The 16,163-nt window shown below is 40.2% G+C and overlaps 1 protein-coding gene across 2 annotated transcripts in view; it reads left to right on the top strand.

Annotated features, from left to right (window-relative positions):
- Positions 1–16,163, top strand: part of ARFGEF1 (ARF guanine nucleotide exchange factor 1) — a 273,924-nt gene that overhangs the window by 108,723 nt on the left and 149,038 nt on the right. For both annotated transcript variants that reach the window (XR_013277668.1, XM_077492840.1), the window contains exons 5-8: positions 3,896–4,075; positions 10,824–11,106; positions 12,073–12,186; positions 15,352–15,512. Coding sequence is in view for 1 of the 2 variants with exons in the window: in XM_077492840.1 (XP_077348966.1) it covers positions 3,896–4,075; positions 10,824–11,106; positions 12,073–12,186; positions 15,352–15,512 (738 nt within the window). In the remaining variant the exon portion in view is untranslated. The remainder of the gene's footprint in view (positions 1–3,895; positions 4,076–10,823; positions 11,107–12,072; positions 12,187–15,351; positions 15,513–16,163) is intronic.

Raw genomic sequence — 16,163 nt, 5'->3', positions numbered from 1 at the left:
TCAGTGTAGCTGTTTTCCTGTACCTTCTATATGGGCAGGCAATTACTGAGTGACAGGAAGCTCAATAAACTATCAAGAGTGATCATCAGCACCCTAGTAGTTCATTAATTCACATGGATCATTGAATGAATGACTTGCTGCACAACCATGTTCTTTTTGAATTGTGACAGCAGGTGTGGGGAGAAGATCCCTGGCCCGCTGTCACATATGGGTATAACAACTTCAGAAAGGTAAACTTATCCTTTTAAGTGAAGCTTTAATAATATTGTTAAAACAAGGACCCTCTGCTGCCCAGTCCATCAAAGTTTGTATTGTTCCTGGCCGAAGCTATACAGTTCTTACTGTATACAGAGCAAAGATTCAGGTTTTACTACTCTAAAGTTCTTTTTCATCCAATCAGCATTATTGCAATAATAGTATGGCTAGGGATACTCCCTAGTCGGTCAGAGAGCTGTACAAAAGGGCAAAAGTTGGCCGGTTCCTGCTGAACTAACGTTTTCTGATGTTTTTTTTAGCCTGTGTGTACCCAGCCTAACGCAGAAGATGATCTGAAATCCAGCACATAGTCAGGAAAAAAACAGTAGTTTATTCCACAATTAAAAGCAGCACCTCCTATATCACTATAGCAATGTGTTCCAGACAAAACATGTTGTTTATCAGAAATGGGGGGGGGGGGAGAAAGTCAGCGCTAGAATAAATATGATAAAAGAATCTAACAACAAGGTCAAGCTACATAAATCTTCGACAAGAACGCATACAAATGCAGCAACAAAAGAAAAACGTGTAAATTATTTAAAGCGGCTTTCCGCTGAAAAAAAATTAAATCAGCAGCTAAAAAAACTGCAGCTACATCCTCACCCAAAGCTGACCTGTCCCTCGGCTCCCGGGTACAGACCTTTTTCAGTCATGCCCCTTCAACAGAAGATGGCCAGTTTCTGTCGGACCGACTGCAGCACACATTGACCGAATGTCAGTCAGTTTCTAGTAAACCAGTTGGTGCTGCCCGACATTCAGCCCATGTGTACAAAGCTTAAGAAGGCTCCAGTCTTTGACTAGCACATCGAAATACTCCACTCCTCCACTAGAGGCATTATTGTCCTCGGACTACTGTACAGAGAAAGCTCGCACACCAAAGCTGAATAGAGGAACCATAATATAGTATTTTATTGTAATCCGCTTCACATAGACAATAGTGACACTGCAATACAGGAAAGGGATATAAAAAGATATCCAAGGAATTGAGAATGCCAATCAGCAGTGTTCAAACTCTAATCAAAAAGTGGAAAATGAGGGCTTCGGTTGAAACCAAACCGCAATCAGGTAGACCAACTAAAATTTTTGCCACAACTGCCAGGACAATTGTTCAGGATGCAAAGAAAAACCCACACATATATTCAGGTGAACACAGGACTCTCTAAAAACATGTGATGTGGCTGTTTCAAGATGCATGATAAAGAGGAACTTTAAGAAAGATGGGCTGCATGGTTGAGTCGCCAGAAGAAAGCCATTACTACGCAAATGCTACAAAGTATCCTACTTACAATATGCCAAACATAAACGGAAACATGCTGTGCGACAAAACGTGTGCCGAAAAAACACACGATGCTCCACGAGCAAAAAACATTCTTGTTCTATTCTGTGGTGTTTGTCACACGTAGGACAGCCCATTCAAGTGAATTGGCTGCTCCATGGTGCTATGTGTGTTTACGCGTGAAAAACTCACACAAGCAAGACGTAATCCGGAACGTGCTTTTTCGCTTATTTTATGTGTGAATGCAATGTGCTTGGGAGGAGATTTTTCAGGCAGTAAGGATGACCTGGGAGGAGAGGTGAGAATAAAAAATAAATAAAAAAAACACTGAGTTTGTGTCTCAGGATTTCTTTCTTATCCAATGTTGATGATCTAATCGAGCAAGTATTACTTAGTACTACTATTCTGGCAGAAGAACCATCTTCTGTTTAAAAGCTCTACCTTTTTGGTATCTCTCTGGCTTTTGTTTTGCTGTTAATCAGGAGCATGATTTATTGTTCTCGAAGATCATGTGTGTATAGACAGAACTTTCTAACCTTAAGTCCCGGTCGTCAAAAACTAGTTGACTGGATTATTTTACATAGCCAAGTGAAAAGGTGAACTTGAACCAATGGTGTTGAACTTGTGGCCCACGGAGTCCTCTGATGTAGTCCTTGACCTCAAACCAGGCAAGCACTTGCCCATGGTCGACAGCCCAATTGATCATAAACTGGGCTTGCCGACCCACCATCCCAGAGCATCAGAGTGCATCAAGTCTCCTCTGTAGCAGCGGCTCCTGGCCCAGGTGGAGTGATGCCAAGTGCACTTTACCTGGGTCCTTTTATAACAGCCTCGGGAGTGATGCCAGCAGAAGCTGGATGGAGGAAAAAGTGATCAGTATATTAAACAACACATACACTGTGCTTTTGCAATGGGCATATTATCACCTATAAAAGGTTTAACAACTATTAAGCTGCTTTCACACTGATCTACGGGTGCAGTGCAACTGCAGCTTTCCTGCAGGTTATTAGCTTCCCTTTACCCAGACTTCTATTATATTATGGGTGTGTGGTGCACTTTCTGTGAGCATTCAGGAGCTTTCCAAACATGCACCACGACCAGCTAAAACATGGCACATAAGTGAGAAACTAGCCTTATAGGGGGCTCAGGACAGGAATTGTTTCCATTCACGGTTAGGGGATGGTGAAACCACATCGTTAAAATGTGATTTTAACAACCCCCCCCCCATCCCCCAACTATTAATGTAGCATCAGAGGTCGAAATGTTTACCCCGCCCAATGCTCCAGGGGGGTCATGCTCCATCAGAAATTCTGTTTTACACTTTAATAGGTGGGGTAGCAAGGACGGCAAATACAGGAACTGATTCTCTCTATTTTCCTTCTGCAGCCGCTAAAAGCCAGCTTTTCCTCCTCTCCCCTCCCTGCCAGCATTCAGCGGTTGCAGGTGGAAAGTCTTCATTATTACTTAAAGGGTAACTCCACTTTCATGGGGAAAGAAATAGCAAATAAAGAAAGTGTAGCGTATACAATTGCAACACAAGTCATATTGTAATTGAATGTTATTAAAAATTACCTTTCCTTTTTCAATCTGCAGCCGCTCTAATTTTCTAAAAAAAGGAATGGAATATGGCTACCTGGAGGAGTTCTGTACACAGAATGTGTACTGACCGCCCCCAGAAACATAATTTCCTGCTTGTGTGATTGGCTCACCAATTTTCCCAGACGTCTGCCTAAGATTCAAGTCAGATTTCAGGCATCCCCTGCAACAAAAATGTCATTTTTGGTGAGATACTCCCAGTAGGAACAGGTCTAATGATTAAGCGCACCTGAAGTGTGTGAACGTCTACCAGCTCTGTTTTTGTCAACACTTGGGATGTTCTAATAAAGAATTTTGATCGATTACTGAGTGCAACCATTTCTTCTACTTTGAGGAACACCTCTAAAGGGATGCAGGCCCAGCAGCTTTCCTCTTTAGTGCTCTGCATCTGCACAGCTGATGGATAATTATAAAATCACTCCCATTAGAAACACTCAGAGCACAGGAACAAACCGTGATTTCTATAGAATAACAATAGATAGGAATCTGCAACAAAGGTTGTTATAATCCTTGCAATGTACATAAATCACCCAGAGGGGAATATTTTTTTCTCAACAAAAGTGGAGTTGCACTTTAAGTGGCCCTCGCCCTTCAAAAGGTTGAGCACCCCTGATGTAAGCAATGTCAAAATAGAAAGTAAAAGTCCTTAGTAAGTACATGCTGACCTTTTTTTTTGTGTAAATTCTTGCAGAATTTTTGAACTTGGCTGCTGCTTGTACTGCTTGTATTTCCTTTTATCTTTAGCTAATCTATTTTATTTTATTTCAGGCGCTTCTGACCGCAGTCACTTCACAACATATAGAAATTCACGAAGGGACAGTACTACAAGCTGTTAGAACATGTTACAATATCTACCTAGCCAGCAAAAACCTTGTCAATCAGACCACCGCCAAGGCTACTTTGACACAGATGCTCAATGTGATATTTGCACGTATGGAAAACCAGGCGGTGTGTGTTACTTGCACTTCTTTCTACATTCATTTGCATATTGTGGTATACTGTATGTTTTATATAATGTCAGTGTGTCAATTTTTTTGTTTCCAGCTCAGTTTATATTTCAGCTAAAAACTACCAGCCACTGTACCTCTACCCAATTTTGGGCTGAGCTTCCGTTAGTTTGATTTCAAGGTGGGGGGTATACAGTGCCTTGAAAAAGTATTCATACCCTTTTCACTTCTCCATTTTGTCATGTAACAACCAAAAACTTAAACTTTTTTGGGATTTTGTGATAGACCAACACAAAGTGGCACAGAATTGTGAAGTGGAAGGAAAATGATACATGGTTTTCAAAATGTTTTACAAATATGTGCATTTCTGTTCAGCCCCCTTTACTCTGAAACCCCCTAACTAAAATCTAGTGGAACCAATTGCCTTCAGAAGTCACCTAATTGGTAAATATAGTCCACCTGTGTGTAATTTAATCTCAATATATATATACAGCTGCTCTGTGAAGCCCTCGGAGGTTTGTTAGGGAACCTTAGTAAACAGACAGCATCATGAAGGCCAAGGAACACACCAGTCAGGTCAGGGATAAAGTTGTGAATTTTAGAGCAGGGTTAGGATATAAAAATGTATCCCAAGCTTTGAACATCTCACGGAGCACTGTTCAATCCATCATCCGAAAGATGGCACAACTGCAAACCTACCAAGACATGGTCATTCACCTAAACTAACCGGCCCGGCAAGAAAAGCACTAATCAGAAAAGCAGCCAAGAGGCTCATGGTAACTCTGGAGGAGCTGCAGAGATCCACAGCTCAGGTGGGAAAATCTGTCCCCAGGATAACTATTAGTCGTGCACTCCACAAATTTGGCCTTTATGGAAGAGTGGCAAAAAGAAAGCTATTGTTGAAAGAAAACCATAAGAAGTCCGGTTTGCGAGAAGCCATGTGGGGGACAGCAAACATGTGGAAGAAGATCAGATAAGACCAAAATTTAACTTTTTGGCCTAGAAGCAAAACTCTATGTATGGTGGAAAACTAACACTGCACATCACCCTGAACACACCTTCCTTACTGTGAAACATGGTGGTGGCAGCATCATGTTGTGGGGATGCTTTTCTTCAGCAGGGACAGGGAAGCTGGTCAGAGTGGATGGGAAGATGGATGGAGCCAAATATAGGGCAAGCTTTAGAAGAAAACCTGTTAGTCTGCAAAAAGACTTGAGACTGGGGCGGCGGTTCACCTTCAGGCAGGACAACGACCCTAAAAGTTTAGCCAGAGTTGCAATGGAATGGTTTAGATCAAAGCATATCCATGTGTTAGAATGGCCCAGTCAAAGTCCAGACTTAAATCCAAGGAGAATCTGTGGCAAGACTTGAAAATTGCTGTTCAGACACTCTCCATCCAATCTGACAGAGCTTGAGCTATTTTTCAAAGAAGAATGGGCAAAGTTTTACTTTCTAGATGTATAAAGCTGATAGAGATGTCCCCATAAATACTTGCAGCTATAATTGCAACGAAAGGTTGTTCTACAAAGTATTGACCCGGGGGGCTGAATACAAATGCACGCCACACTTTTTTTTTCGAAATTTTTTACTAAAATATCTGAAAACATTTATCATTTTTCTTCCACTTCACAATTTATGTGCCACTTTGTGTTGGTCTATCACATAAAATCCCAATAAAACACACATTTTTGGTTGTAACATGACAATGTGTACATTTTAGCGTATGAATACTTTTTCAAGGCACTGTCTTCTGCTGGACATAAACTGAAGTTTTTTTTTTTTTTTTTTTTTTTTTTAACTTATTCTATAACTTTGAAAAAGATTCACAACTCCTCCAAATGTCTTCCTTAGATTAAATGAGTATTGACAACATGCCCCCAGCATTTATAGCTATACAGATGACTCCATCAACCCCATACAACAATCATGGTGCATAGAATACGTTCAGATGATAAAAACCTTCTGCCCTTTACAACCACTTTAATAGACTTTTTTTCTTTTTAGGTCACGCTATTGCTGCTATCTTCTTGGGGGTTGTGGGTGTGTAACATTATATTCTGGAAACATTTGGCTTTCTGTTAAAAGCTTTTACTGCTTTCCTGCGGTGATGTATCTATTCCTTCATTCACATCGAGAGTCTGCTGAAAGAAGTGGGAGCGCTATAATTTAGTCTAAATAGGCCCCTGACCCTATCTCTGACTTTTTAATGTGTGTCATGAGTAGTTAGACATCAGGTAGACTGATTTAGAGGACATCAACATCTGTTTGGACTGTATTTCCCAGAATTTACCAATTTTCTTTTGAGAATGCTCCTGGTAGATTTTACTACTTCTGTAACTTTTGTTTTCCCAGCACGATTCATGCTACATCTTTTTTCTCATAAAAAATTTCTTATGCTGGGATTTGGGAAATAGAACATACGGGGGCCACCGGGAGCACAGCAGGCACCTGCCAACCCTAATAATACAACTGTGCCACATCCTAATAAATTCAAAATGTATAGTCAAGGAAGTTGAACCACAGTTCATGGACTGTGTAGGAACAACCACATCAAGTTAAATAAAATACAAAACTTTATTAACGCACATAACAAAAAGAGAATTAAAACCAATCAAAGTTAAAAGCATAGTAGCAAAAAAAAGTTAAGCTTATTGGAAAAACTAACTTTAAGTCAACAATAGTAGAAGGCTCCACCACTATTTCACATGAGGCTCAACATGTTTTGCGTGTTTCGCTGCTTCAGGAGCAGAGGTGCCAACATAGGAGTACTACAACGAGACAACACACAGCCAGGTCCATCCCCTGAGAATCGCGTTTAATCTCAACACAAAATGACAGCGAAAAGGACAGAAGATGGCTGAACCAATCTCAAAATAGAACACATGCCAATGTTTAAATATGGGGACATCAAAATTCAGACTATAGGAAAGACTCACGGGTAAAACACTGGTACAAAGACAGCAAAAAAAAAACATCCGCCCTCCAACAGGTCCCCCACCGACTTTGCACCTATGTATAGATAAAGCCTATTTACCTGATATTATATGGGCCCTGGGTTTTGTGACGTTTTGTAGCATATGTCTAGATTGTTATGTGTATAGATTGATGTCTCCAGCTGATGTCATTGTAGCATTCCTATGGTGACACCTTTTGTTCCTGAAGATGTGAAACATGTTGAGCCTAATGGTAAATAATGCTGGAGCCTTCCACTATTGTCTACTTAAAGTGCTACTAAACCCACAGCCGTAAAACCAGTCTGTATATGCAGTTAAAGCATGCATGTTATACTCACTGTGGAACCTTAGGGGAAAATCTTGGACATTGTGTAAAAAGGCTGTTTTGATCCTGCCTTCGCTGATCCTCCACTTCTTTTACTGTCCCCAATCCATCTGGTTGATAGAACAGAGCCCTAGGAGGCACTCTGCTCATGCTTAGTTTGGTGTGTATTGCAAGAGAGCTTATTTTTTTGGGATGGTGTACGTGATCAGCACAGGGCAAATCAGAACTGTCCAGACAAAAAGTCAGGGGTCATGCAGACACATAGGACAGTCAGAGGAGAATGAAGACTCCTCCTATAAGCTTTAACCAGTGCTCGGCTGGACACTGATAGAAGTCATAAGACTGCTATATACTGCTGATGGGAAAAGGGATTTAGCAGTTGATATTTACTAAAATAATTGAATTTCCATGTTCTGTGTACTGTGGAAGACCATATGGTTAATGCAGGGTTCTGGGTTTAGTAACACTTTAAAGGCTGTTATTCAATAAGCTTAGTATATTTATTTTATGGTGTACCACACTCTTCGACCTTGTCCACCACTCAGTGTTTTATGGTGCATATTGTTGCTATGCTTTTAACTTGACTGGTTTTAATTCTTTTTTGTTTTAATAAAGTTTTTTTTGTCTTTAACTTGATGTAGTTGTGCCTACAAAGTCCATGCACTGTGGTTCAACTTCCTTGACTATACATTTGGGGTAGAAGAGTTGGTTATGTGGGCCATAGTGGGATGGCAATATCACAAGCCATAGACGCATGACAAGCTAGGGGGATTTATGGATTTGATGAAATAAGCACACCTTTCCTAGGTTACATGGATTTTTGGGACTGGAGGGTTCACAAATTTCCAGCTTGGGTGTGTAGAGCCATTTACTAGAAGGATATCTTTTAATTATACTGGCAACAGAGTGGATTGACATCCATTCCTAATTGTCAATATCCCTTGCTAATGTGATTAAAGTTTGTTCAATGTGATTTAAATAGGGTAAATATTTTAGTTTATTACATTATAGTTGATATAGGATGCCAGCCACAGAAATATTTTTAAGGTATTTCATTTGGCAAAAATAAGAAAAAAAATTTGTTAAAAGAATGTTGTCATTATCTGCTCAGCAATTATTCTTTTTTTATAAATTCTTTATTTTTTCATCTTTTCTTTCCATAGATTTCACATTACATTTCGTTTTACATCTACAACTTCTTTAACAGCTATAACAGTCTTATAATATTTCAATCCGTACCTCAATTCCATGTCATCCTCCCCCCTCCCTCACCCTTCCCTCCCAGAAAAATAAATAAATAAATATACAAACAAGAGAAAAAAAAAAAAAGTTTGAATTTTCTCTATAATCCCCCCCCCTCACTCCCCCCCTCCCCCACCACCACCCGCCTGCTCTATCATATTTCGAAATGTTTCACATCATACTTTCTCTATAATTTAGATATGGAGCCCAGATCTTCTGATATTTCTCGTCTTGATCTCTCATTGTCATTGTTAAATTTTCCATTTGTTGGATTTCTGCAATTCTCTGAAACCACTGTGCTCTAGCTGGAGGGTTGCTTTTTTTCCACAGAACCGGGATACATGCCCTTGCTGCTATCAATAAATGTCTCAGCAAAGAATTTTTGAATCTTTCTATTGCCATTGGGATGTCCAGCAGCAGAAAAGTTGCCGGTTTATCTCCCAGGTCAATTCCTGTAATCCTTACAATAGTATCGGCTACCATCTCCCAGAACACTCTAATTTTTGGACATTCCCAAAATATATGTAATAATGTTCCTTCTGCTCCATGACATCTCCAACATGTCTCTGATATCTGGGGGTAAATTTGATGTAACACTTTTGGTGTTCTATACCACCTAGTAAGGATCTTATATCCCCCTTCTTGATATCTGCTTGCCATCGAGGCCTTTTGATTAAACCACAGCATCTTATCCTTTTGTTCTGGGGAAAACGTAGTCCCTAAATCTCTTTCCCAAGCCTGTAAAAAGGGCAAATCTTGTGAAGTCTCCTGTTCTATTAACATACTATAAAAATAAGACATCAGATGTCTCAGTTCCTCTCCTTTCAAACAGATCTCTTCAAACTCAGTCAATGCCCTTATTTCTACGTATACCTTTGATTTAGATCTAATAAAGGCTTCTAATTGCCTCATTCTGAAAGGGTCTAATCCTAATGTCATTCCTTTTTCAATATCTTTTTTAGTCATTAACCGGTTGCCTACCGAGAAATGACAAATTCTACTCATACCTCTATCTTGTATTGTTTTAAACTTTGGATCTGTCATTCCCGGTAGAAATGCTGGGGTACCAAGGATAGGAAGGAGCGGACTGGGAATTCTTGAAATAGATGTTTTCCTGAATACTCTTTTAGTTATTCGTAATGTCTCCCCTAGTATTGGATGTTTTCTCAATCCCATTGGTATTTCTGTATCTGGAATCCACACTAATCCTTCCAATGGGATATCTGTCGCTGCTTGTTCTGTCTGTATCCACGGTTTTTCGTTTTTAAGCCTACACCATTCCACTACTCTAGTTAAGTGTGAGGCCTCCTGGTATTTTATTGGATCTGGAAGTCCTATCCCTCCTTTTCCTTTGGGGAGTACTAAAATATCTCGGCGTACTCTTGCTGGTTTCCCAGCCCAGATGAACTTCATAAATCTTGATCTAAGATCCTTAAACAAACTTGAAGGGATCTTAATTGGTATAGTTTGAATTATGTATAACAGTCTGGGCATCACATTCATCTTAATAATATTGGTTCTCCCGAACCATGTAAAAATCTTTGTCCCATTTTTGAAGATCTCTTTTGATCTGTCTTACCAGTGGGATATAGTTAAGTTCGAACAGTTCATTTAGATTTTTTGACATTTTTGTTCCTAAGTAACTTATATATGAATTCGTCCATCTAAAATCAAATTGCGTGGACACTGCTTGCAACTGAGGCGAATCCATCTCTACTCCCATTGCCTCCGATTTTCCATAGTTTATTCTAAAGTTGGATATTTTCCCATATTCTCGTAGCTCCATTAGTAAAGATGGGAGAGATGTAATTGGGGACGTTACAAAAAAGATCAAATCATCTGCATAAGCTGCCAACTTCTGATCCTCATTTTTTATTTTTACCCCCCTGATATCCACATTGGCACGTATTTTCCTTAAAAAAGGTTCTATTGTCAAAATGAATATCAGGGGTGAGAGGGGACATCCCTGGCGTGTTCCATTTAAAATGGAGAATGGCTCTGATAATCTGTCATTCACTTTCACCCTAGCACTTGGTTTTGAATATAAGTTTAGGATCCATCTCAGCATCCCCTCCCCCAGGCCTATATGTTGTAGTACTGCTTTTAAGAATATCCAATCCACCCGATCAAACGCTTTTATTCTGTTACTACCATCATTGAAATGCATACGCTTAATTTGCTGTATAACAAGTTATTTTTTATTTTTTTTATCTTGTCAATTCCTTTAGCTACAAGAAGCCAAGCACATGGAGAAGGAGCGACACAAGCAGCAGCACCATCTACAGCACTCTCCGGCCTCTCCGCTAAGCCACCATGAGTTGGAACTTCCACAGATGAGGCATATTTTGGAACAGACGGGCCAGCTGACTCGGGAACAGGATGGGGAGGTGGATCGGCATCAGAGCTACATAGAAAACACACTTCAAGAAGAGCCTGATCAAGAGAATGGCTATCATGCTGAGAGCACAGAGAATGAAAATCCTGAGGCAGACCAGGCCACACATGTGGAAAGTAAGAGCACCCCAGCATGTTCCTCTCATGAATGTATTAACAATATAGACTATATAGAAGAAATTGACTTCTTATATTCTTTTTCTCAAAGTTCAGACTAGCACAAAGAGATCCAGTCAGATGGTTGATGAATTGGCTTGTATTTTCATGCAGCTCCTTATATTATATATAATATACCTCCTTAGATCCTGATATTGGGTGTATATTGGGCTGGCATGTCTGTGTCCTAATCTGTAAAATAAAGAATATTTGTTTAGCCTGGTCATACACACATGATTCAGACACCTTTAATATTTATGGCCAGCTGTATTTAAGGTGTGCTCTAATTTAAAGGATAAGTTTACCTTTTCAAAAAAAATTCATTTTTTTGCATGTAAAAAAGTGTGTTTTATTATTATTTTTGTAATGGGCTTGTAAAGCATTGCACCCATGATCAGGTGTCTGTGTAATGCCACGGTCCTGCAGATTGTCTGTGTATCTGTCTGCCCATACCTCCAATACCGGTGGGCAGTTACACTGTGACAGGAGGCATGTCTGAACTACCACAGTTCTAAACAACAACGTGGTAGTTCATGGAGAACTACAAGTGACAATTGTAAAGGCTGTCGGACCTTGTTGTTTTCCCATCCACAGAACACTCTGATTGGATGACACTGCCAGGCGGGTGGAGCATTTGTGACAGCTAGTGGGGGGGGGGGGAGAAGATCCCCCACTAGTTCTCAGGGCGGAGGGTGGTGTATTTGTAACATGTTACAACTTGAATATGGGTGTAACATGTTACAAAAGGTGAACTTATCCTTTAAGCTAATGTTCGTAGTTCTGGATAATGCTAGCATTTTTTCCTCCTAGACCCATATTCTTAAATGTCCACAGACCTTAGTCAGGTCAGTCTGCCTCTGCTACTTGCATGTGGAAATATTAAGGGGTCAGATCTCTCAAATTCATGCATTTAATTTCTTCTTGTAGACCACTCCAAATCTGATTTGGGGATCAGTGTAGATGGCAGTAATGAGTGTGAAGAAAATGCCCAGGATGTTGTCCAGAGCATAATACGGGAAATGCTCAACTCTGTAGTTGGAGGTAAGATTTAATTTAAGATTTCTTCTTCTGTTTTCGTGTAAATTAAAACTTCTTTTACATGTGATTTTGAATAAACAATTTCAGCCTTACACTGTTCATAGTAAAAGAAGACTCTCTTTTTATTTAAAGTAGCTAAAGGCAGGAGTTTTTTTTTTTTTTTTTTTACCTTAATGCGTTCTCTGCATTAAAGTAAAGAACCTTCTGCATGCATCCCCCCCTTATACTTACCTGAGCCATGGGCTCCATCCAGCGATGTGAAAGAGAGCACAAGTACTCTAGGCTCTCACCCTCTTCATTGGCTGAGATACAGCAGCATTGTCGTCCCCCCCTGTCTATCACAAATTCACAAAACCATTCTCCTGCGCTTGGGTGGTAGGTGTGGGCACATGCCAATGGCTTTGCTGCCCTCCTGAGGTCTAAACATCGCCTGGTCTTCCGCCATCACCAGTTCTTCGCAACAGACCTGAGAGAGACTGTATGCATCTGCCTATGCTGTGATATGTCTATACATTACGTCTGTTTGTTAGTACAGCCATTGCTGTCTTTTATTTGTAATACTGGTACATTTATTTTTGGTAATTAACTAGGTCGGTGCGCCCACCTTTTTTCAAAATGTTTTGCTATCACAGCCATTGAGGTGGGCCAAGCCATGCTCTGTGTGTCAATAGATACAGAAAGCTTCTTGGGAGCAGGATGAATGAGTGTCCCTATAGCAAGGGGCTTGCTATAGGGGCACTCGGCAGGTGGAGGAGTCGGGACCGTAGGGGGACCAAAAAAGAGGAGGATTGGGGCTGCTCTGTGCAAAACCATTGCGTATAGCAAGTAGGTATGACATGTTTGTTATTTTAATTTTAAAAAAACATTTAGCATTTACAATAACTTTAATTATGGCTGTTATTAGCAACTTATGTAAAATATTTAGCCATAGTATGGATGTGAAGATTTAATGAGGTATACATGTATATTGATGATCCTACTGCCGGCAACGAGTAATGTCCGTTCCTACATCTGTCTCTTCTATTTGGCATGGTGGACAGTGCCATTCACCCACTGCAGCAAATTAGTAGAGGCTATATTATTTTCAGGGCTGCTTTCTGCTACAAAGTGTGTGTGTGTGTGTGTGTGTGTATGTATGTATATATATAAGAATGCTTTCAAAAATAGAAGTGTTCGTTTATTTTTCTCAGTTAACAAAATGAGCAGAATAGAAATCAAATCAAGATTTGGTGTGACCACCCTTTTCCTTCAAAACATCATAAATTCTTCTAGGTACACTTGCACACACTTTTTGAAAGCACTCCGCAGGTAGGTTGTTCCAAACATTTTGGAGAACTAACCATAGATCTTCTATTGATGTAGGCTGCCTCAAATCCTTCTGTCTCCATGTAATTCCAGACAAACTGACAATATTGAGAATAGGGCTCTGTGGAGACCAAACCATCATTTCCAGGACTCCTTGTTCTTTAACCACTTCCCAACCGTTGTGCGACGATATATGTCGGCAGAATGGCAAGGGTGGGCAAAGGGGCGTACAGGTGCGTCCACCTTGACCACGGGTCCCACGGACTCTATGTCCACCGGGTGCCCACGATCATGTCATGGAGAGGTAGAACAGGGGATTTGCCCGTTCTGCCTAATGTCATGACAGAGATCACTGCTTTCTGTCATCGGGAGCAATGATTGCCGTCATGTGTGTTGAAGCCCACCCCCCCCCCCCCCCCCCACCAGTTAGAATCACTCCCTAGGACACATTAAAAAAATCCCTTCATTGCCCCCTAGTGGTTAACCCCTTTACTGCCAGTGTCATTTACACAGTAATCGGTGCATTTTTATAGCACTGATCGCTTTATGACAATGGTCCCAAAGTAGTGTCAAAAGTGTCCGATGTGTCCGCCATAATGTCTGTCACGATAAAAATCGCAGATCGCGCCATTACTAATGTAGACACTATCAATTTTGCACAAACCAATCAATATACGCTTATTGCGATTTTTACCGAAAATATGTAGACGAATACATATCGGCCTAAACTGAGGAAAAAAAACGTTTTTTTAATATATTTTTGGGGGATATTTAATATAGCAAAAAGTAAAAGTTTTGCTTTTTTTTTTTTTTCAAAATCTTCGCTCTTTTTGTTTATACTGAAAAAAACTGGCAGAAATCTCTATTTGTGTGAAAAAAGGACGTCCATGTACAATGTTGCACGACCGCACAATTGTCAGTTAAAGCGACGCAGTGCCGAATTACAAAAGTGCTCTGGTCAGGAAGGGGGCAAATCCTTCCAGGGCTGAAGTGGTTAAGCTGAAGATAGTTCTTAATGACATTGGCTGTATGTTTGGGGTCATTGTCCTGCTGTATAATAAATTTAGAGGGCACTCGCATGCCTCCCTGATGATATGGCATGATGGATAAGTATCTGCCTGTATTTCTCAGCATTGAGAACCATTGATCCTGACCAAATCTTCAACTTCATTTGCAGAAATGCAGACTTAAGATTGCAAGGAATCTCCTTTTCCCTATTCTTTTCACTCCTCTGTCAGAAATTTTGCGAGGAGCACCTGGTTGTGGCAGGTTTATGGTGATATTATGTTCTTTCCACTTCTGGATTATGACCCCAACAGTGCTCACTGGAACATTCAGAATTTTTAGAAATCCTTCTTTAACCAATGCCATCAGTATAGTTTGCAACAGTACGGTTGCAAATGTCTTTAGAGGGCCCTTTGCTTTTACCCATCATGAGATGTTACTTGTGTGACACCTTGGTAATGAGACACCTTTTTATAGGCCATCAGGTGAGACTGAACCAGCTTATATTAATTTGCACTGACAAGGGCAGGATTGCTTACTAATTACTGATAGATTTCAACTGGTGTCTTTTTTTTCATGCCTTTTTGCACCTCTTTCTTCATGTTCAATACTTTTCCCTGTGTCATTCCATTTTATTACACATAACTTAATTTCTGAAATTTGTTTTGGTTTCTTTGTATGGATTGATACCGACCTTTATATTTCATGTTAATTGCACCTTTAGAAATATATTTATTTAGAAAAATGGTGACGTGTTCAATACTTAATTTACCTGCTGTATATATTAGTTTATGCCTTTCATGGAAATTAATGTTTTGTATGTGTCATCCTGTTGTATTCTTTTTTTTTTATGTGTAGCTGAAGATCCTGTACTCAATGAATGTACCACAAGAACATCAGAGGATGGAAGCGAAGGGGATGCTATCCACGCTAATGGCATTCCTGGCACACCAATATCTATGGCATACACACCCTCCTTACCAGATGACAGGCTGTCTGTCTCTTCTAATGACACTCAGGCAAGTTAGAACTCCTGTATTTCCCTATTGTATTTCAGACTAGTTTTGTTGCACTGTAGCAACCAATATTCCACATTTTCGTTCAGTGCTGATTACAGTTGGTTAAATTTACATGTGATAGTAGAAATGTTTGTAATAACCATGGAACCAGGTCAGATATTTCATTTTTTTTTTTCCTACGAAGGAATTGAAAGGGATAAATGTATGGCTATTAATGGTTTAGATGCAGTGTTACCTACAAGCTAAAGTTTTGTTTCGTAAACGAACATTGATGTAGACCTTTTGAATATGTAGTATAGTCGGTTTTAAAACAAAATGGTTAATAAATATAAATGACTTAAGCCCCGTACACACGAGAGGACTTATGTCCGACAGACTTCCGAAGGAGTTCCGACGGAGTTCTGACGGACTTTTCGGCGGAGCGGACTTGGCCACACACAATCACACTAAACTCCGACGGATTCGAACGTGATGACGTACGACTGGATTCGGATACGGAAGTTCATAGCCAGTAGCCAATAGCTGCCCTAGCGTCGGTTTTAGTCCGTCAGAATAACATACACACGAGCGGAGTTTTCGAAGGGACCGGGTCCGGCGGAGTTCCGTCGGGAAAATTTGAAGCATGTTCCATATTCTAAAGTCCTTCGGACT

This window comes from Lithobates pipiens, unplaced genomic scaffold, assembly GCF_037356315.1.
Source record: "Lithobates pipiens isolate NorthernLeopardFrog02 unplaced genomic scaffold, aLitPip1_a1.2 Scaffold_19, whole genome shotgun sequence".
In the NCBI taxonomy this organism is placed as follows: Eukaryota; Metazoa; Chordata; class Amphibia; order Anura; family Ranidae; genus Lithobates; species Lithobates pipiens.
Note: the sequence above shows the minus strand (reverse complement) of the source record. Positions and strands in the feature narration are given on the sequence as shown.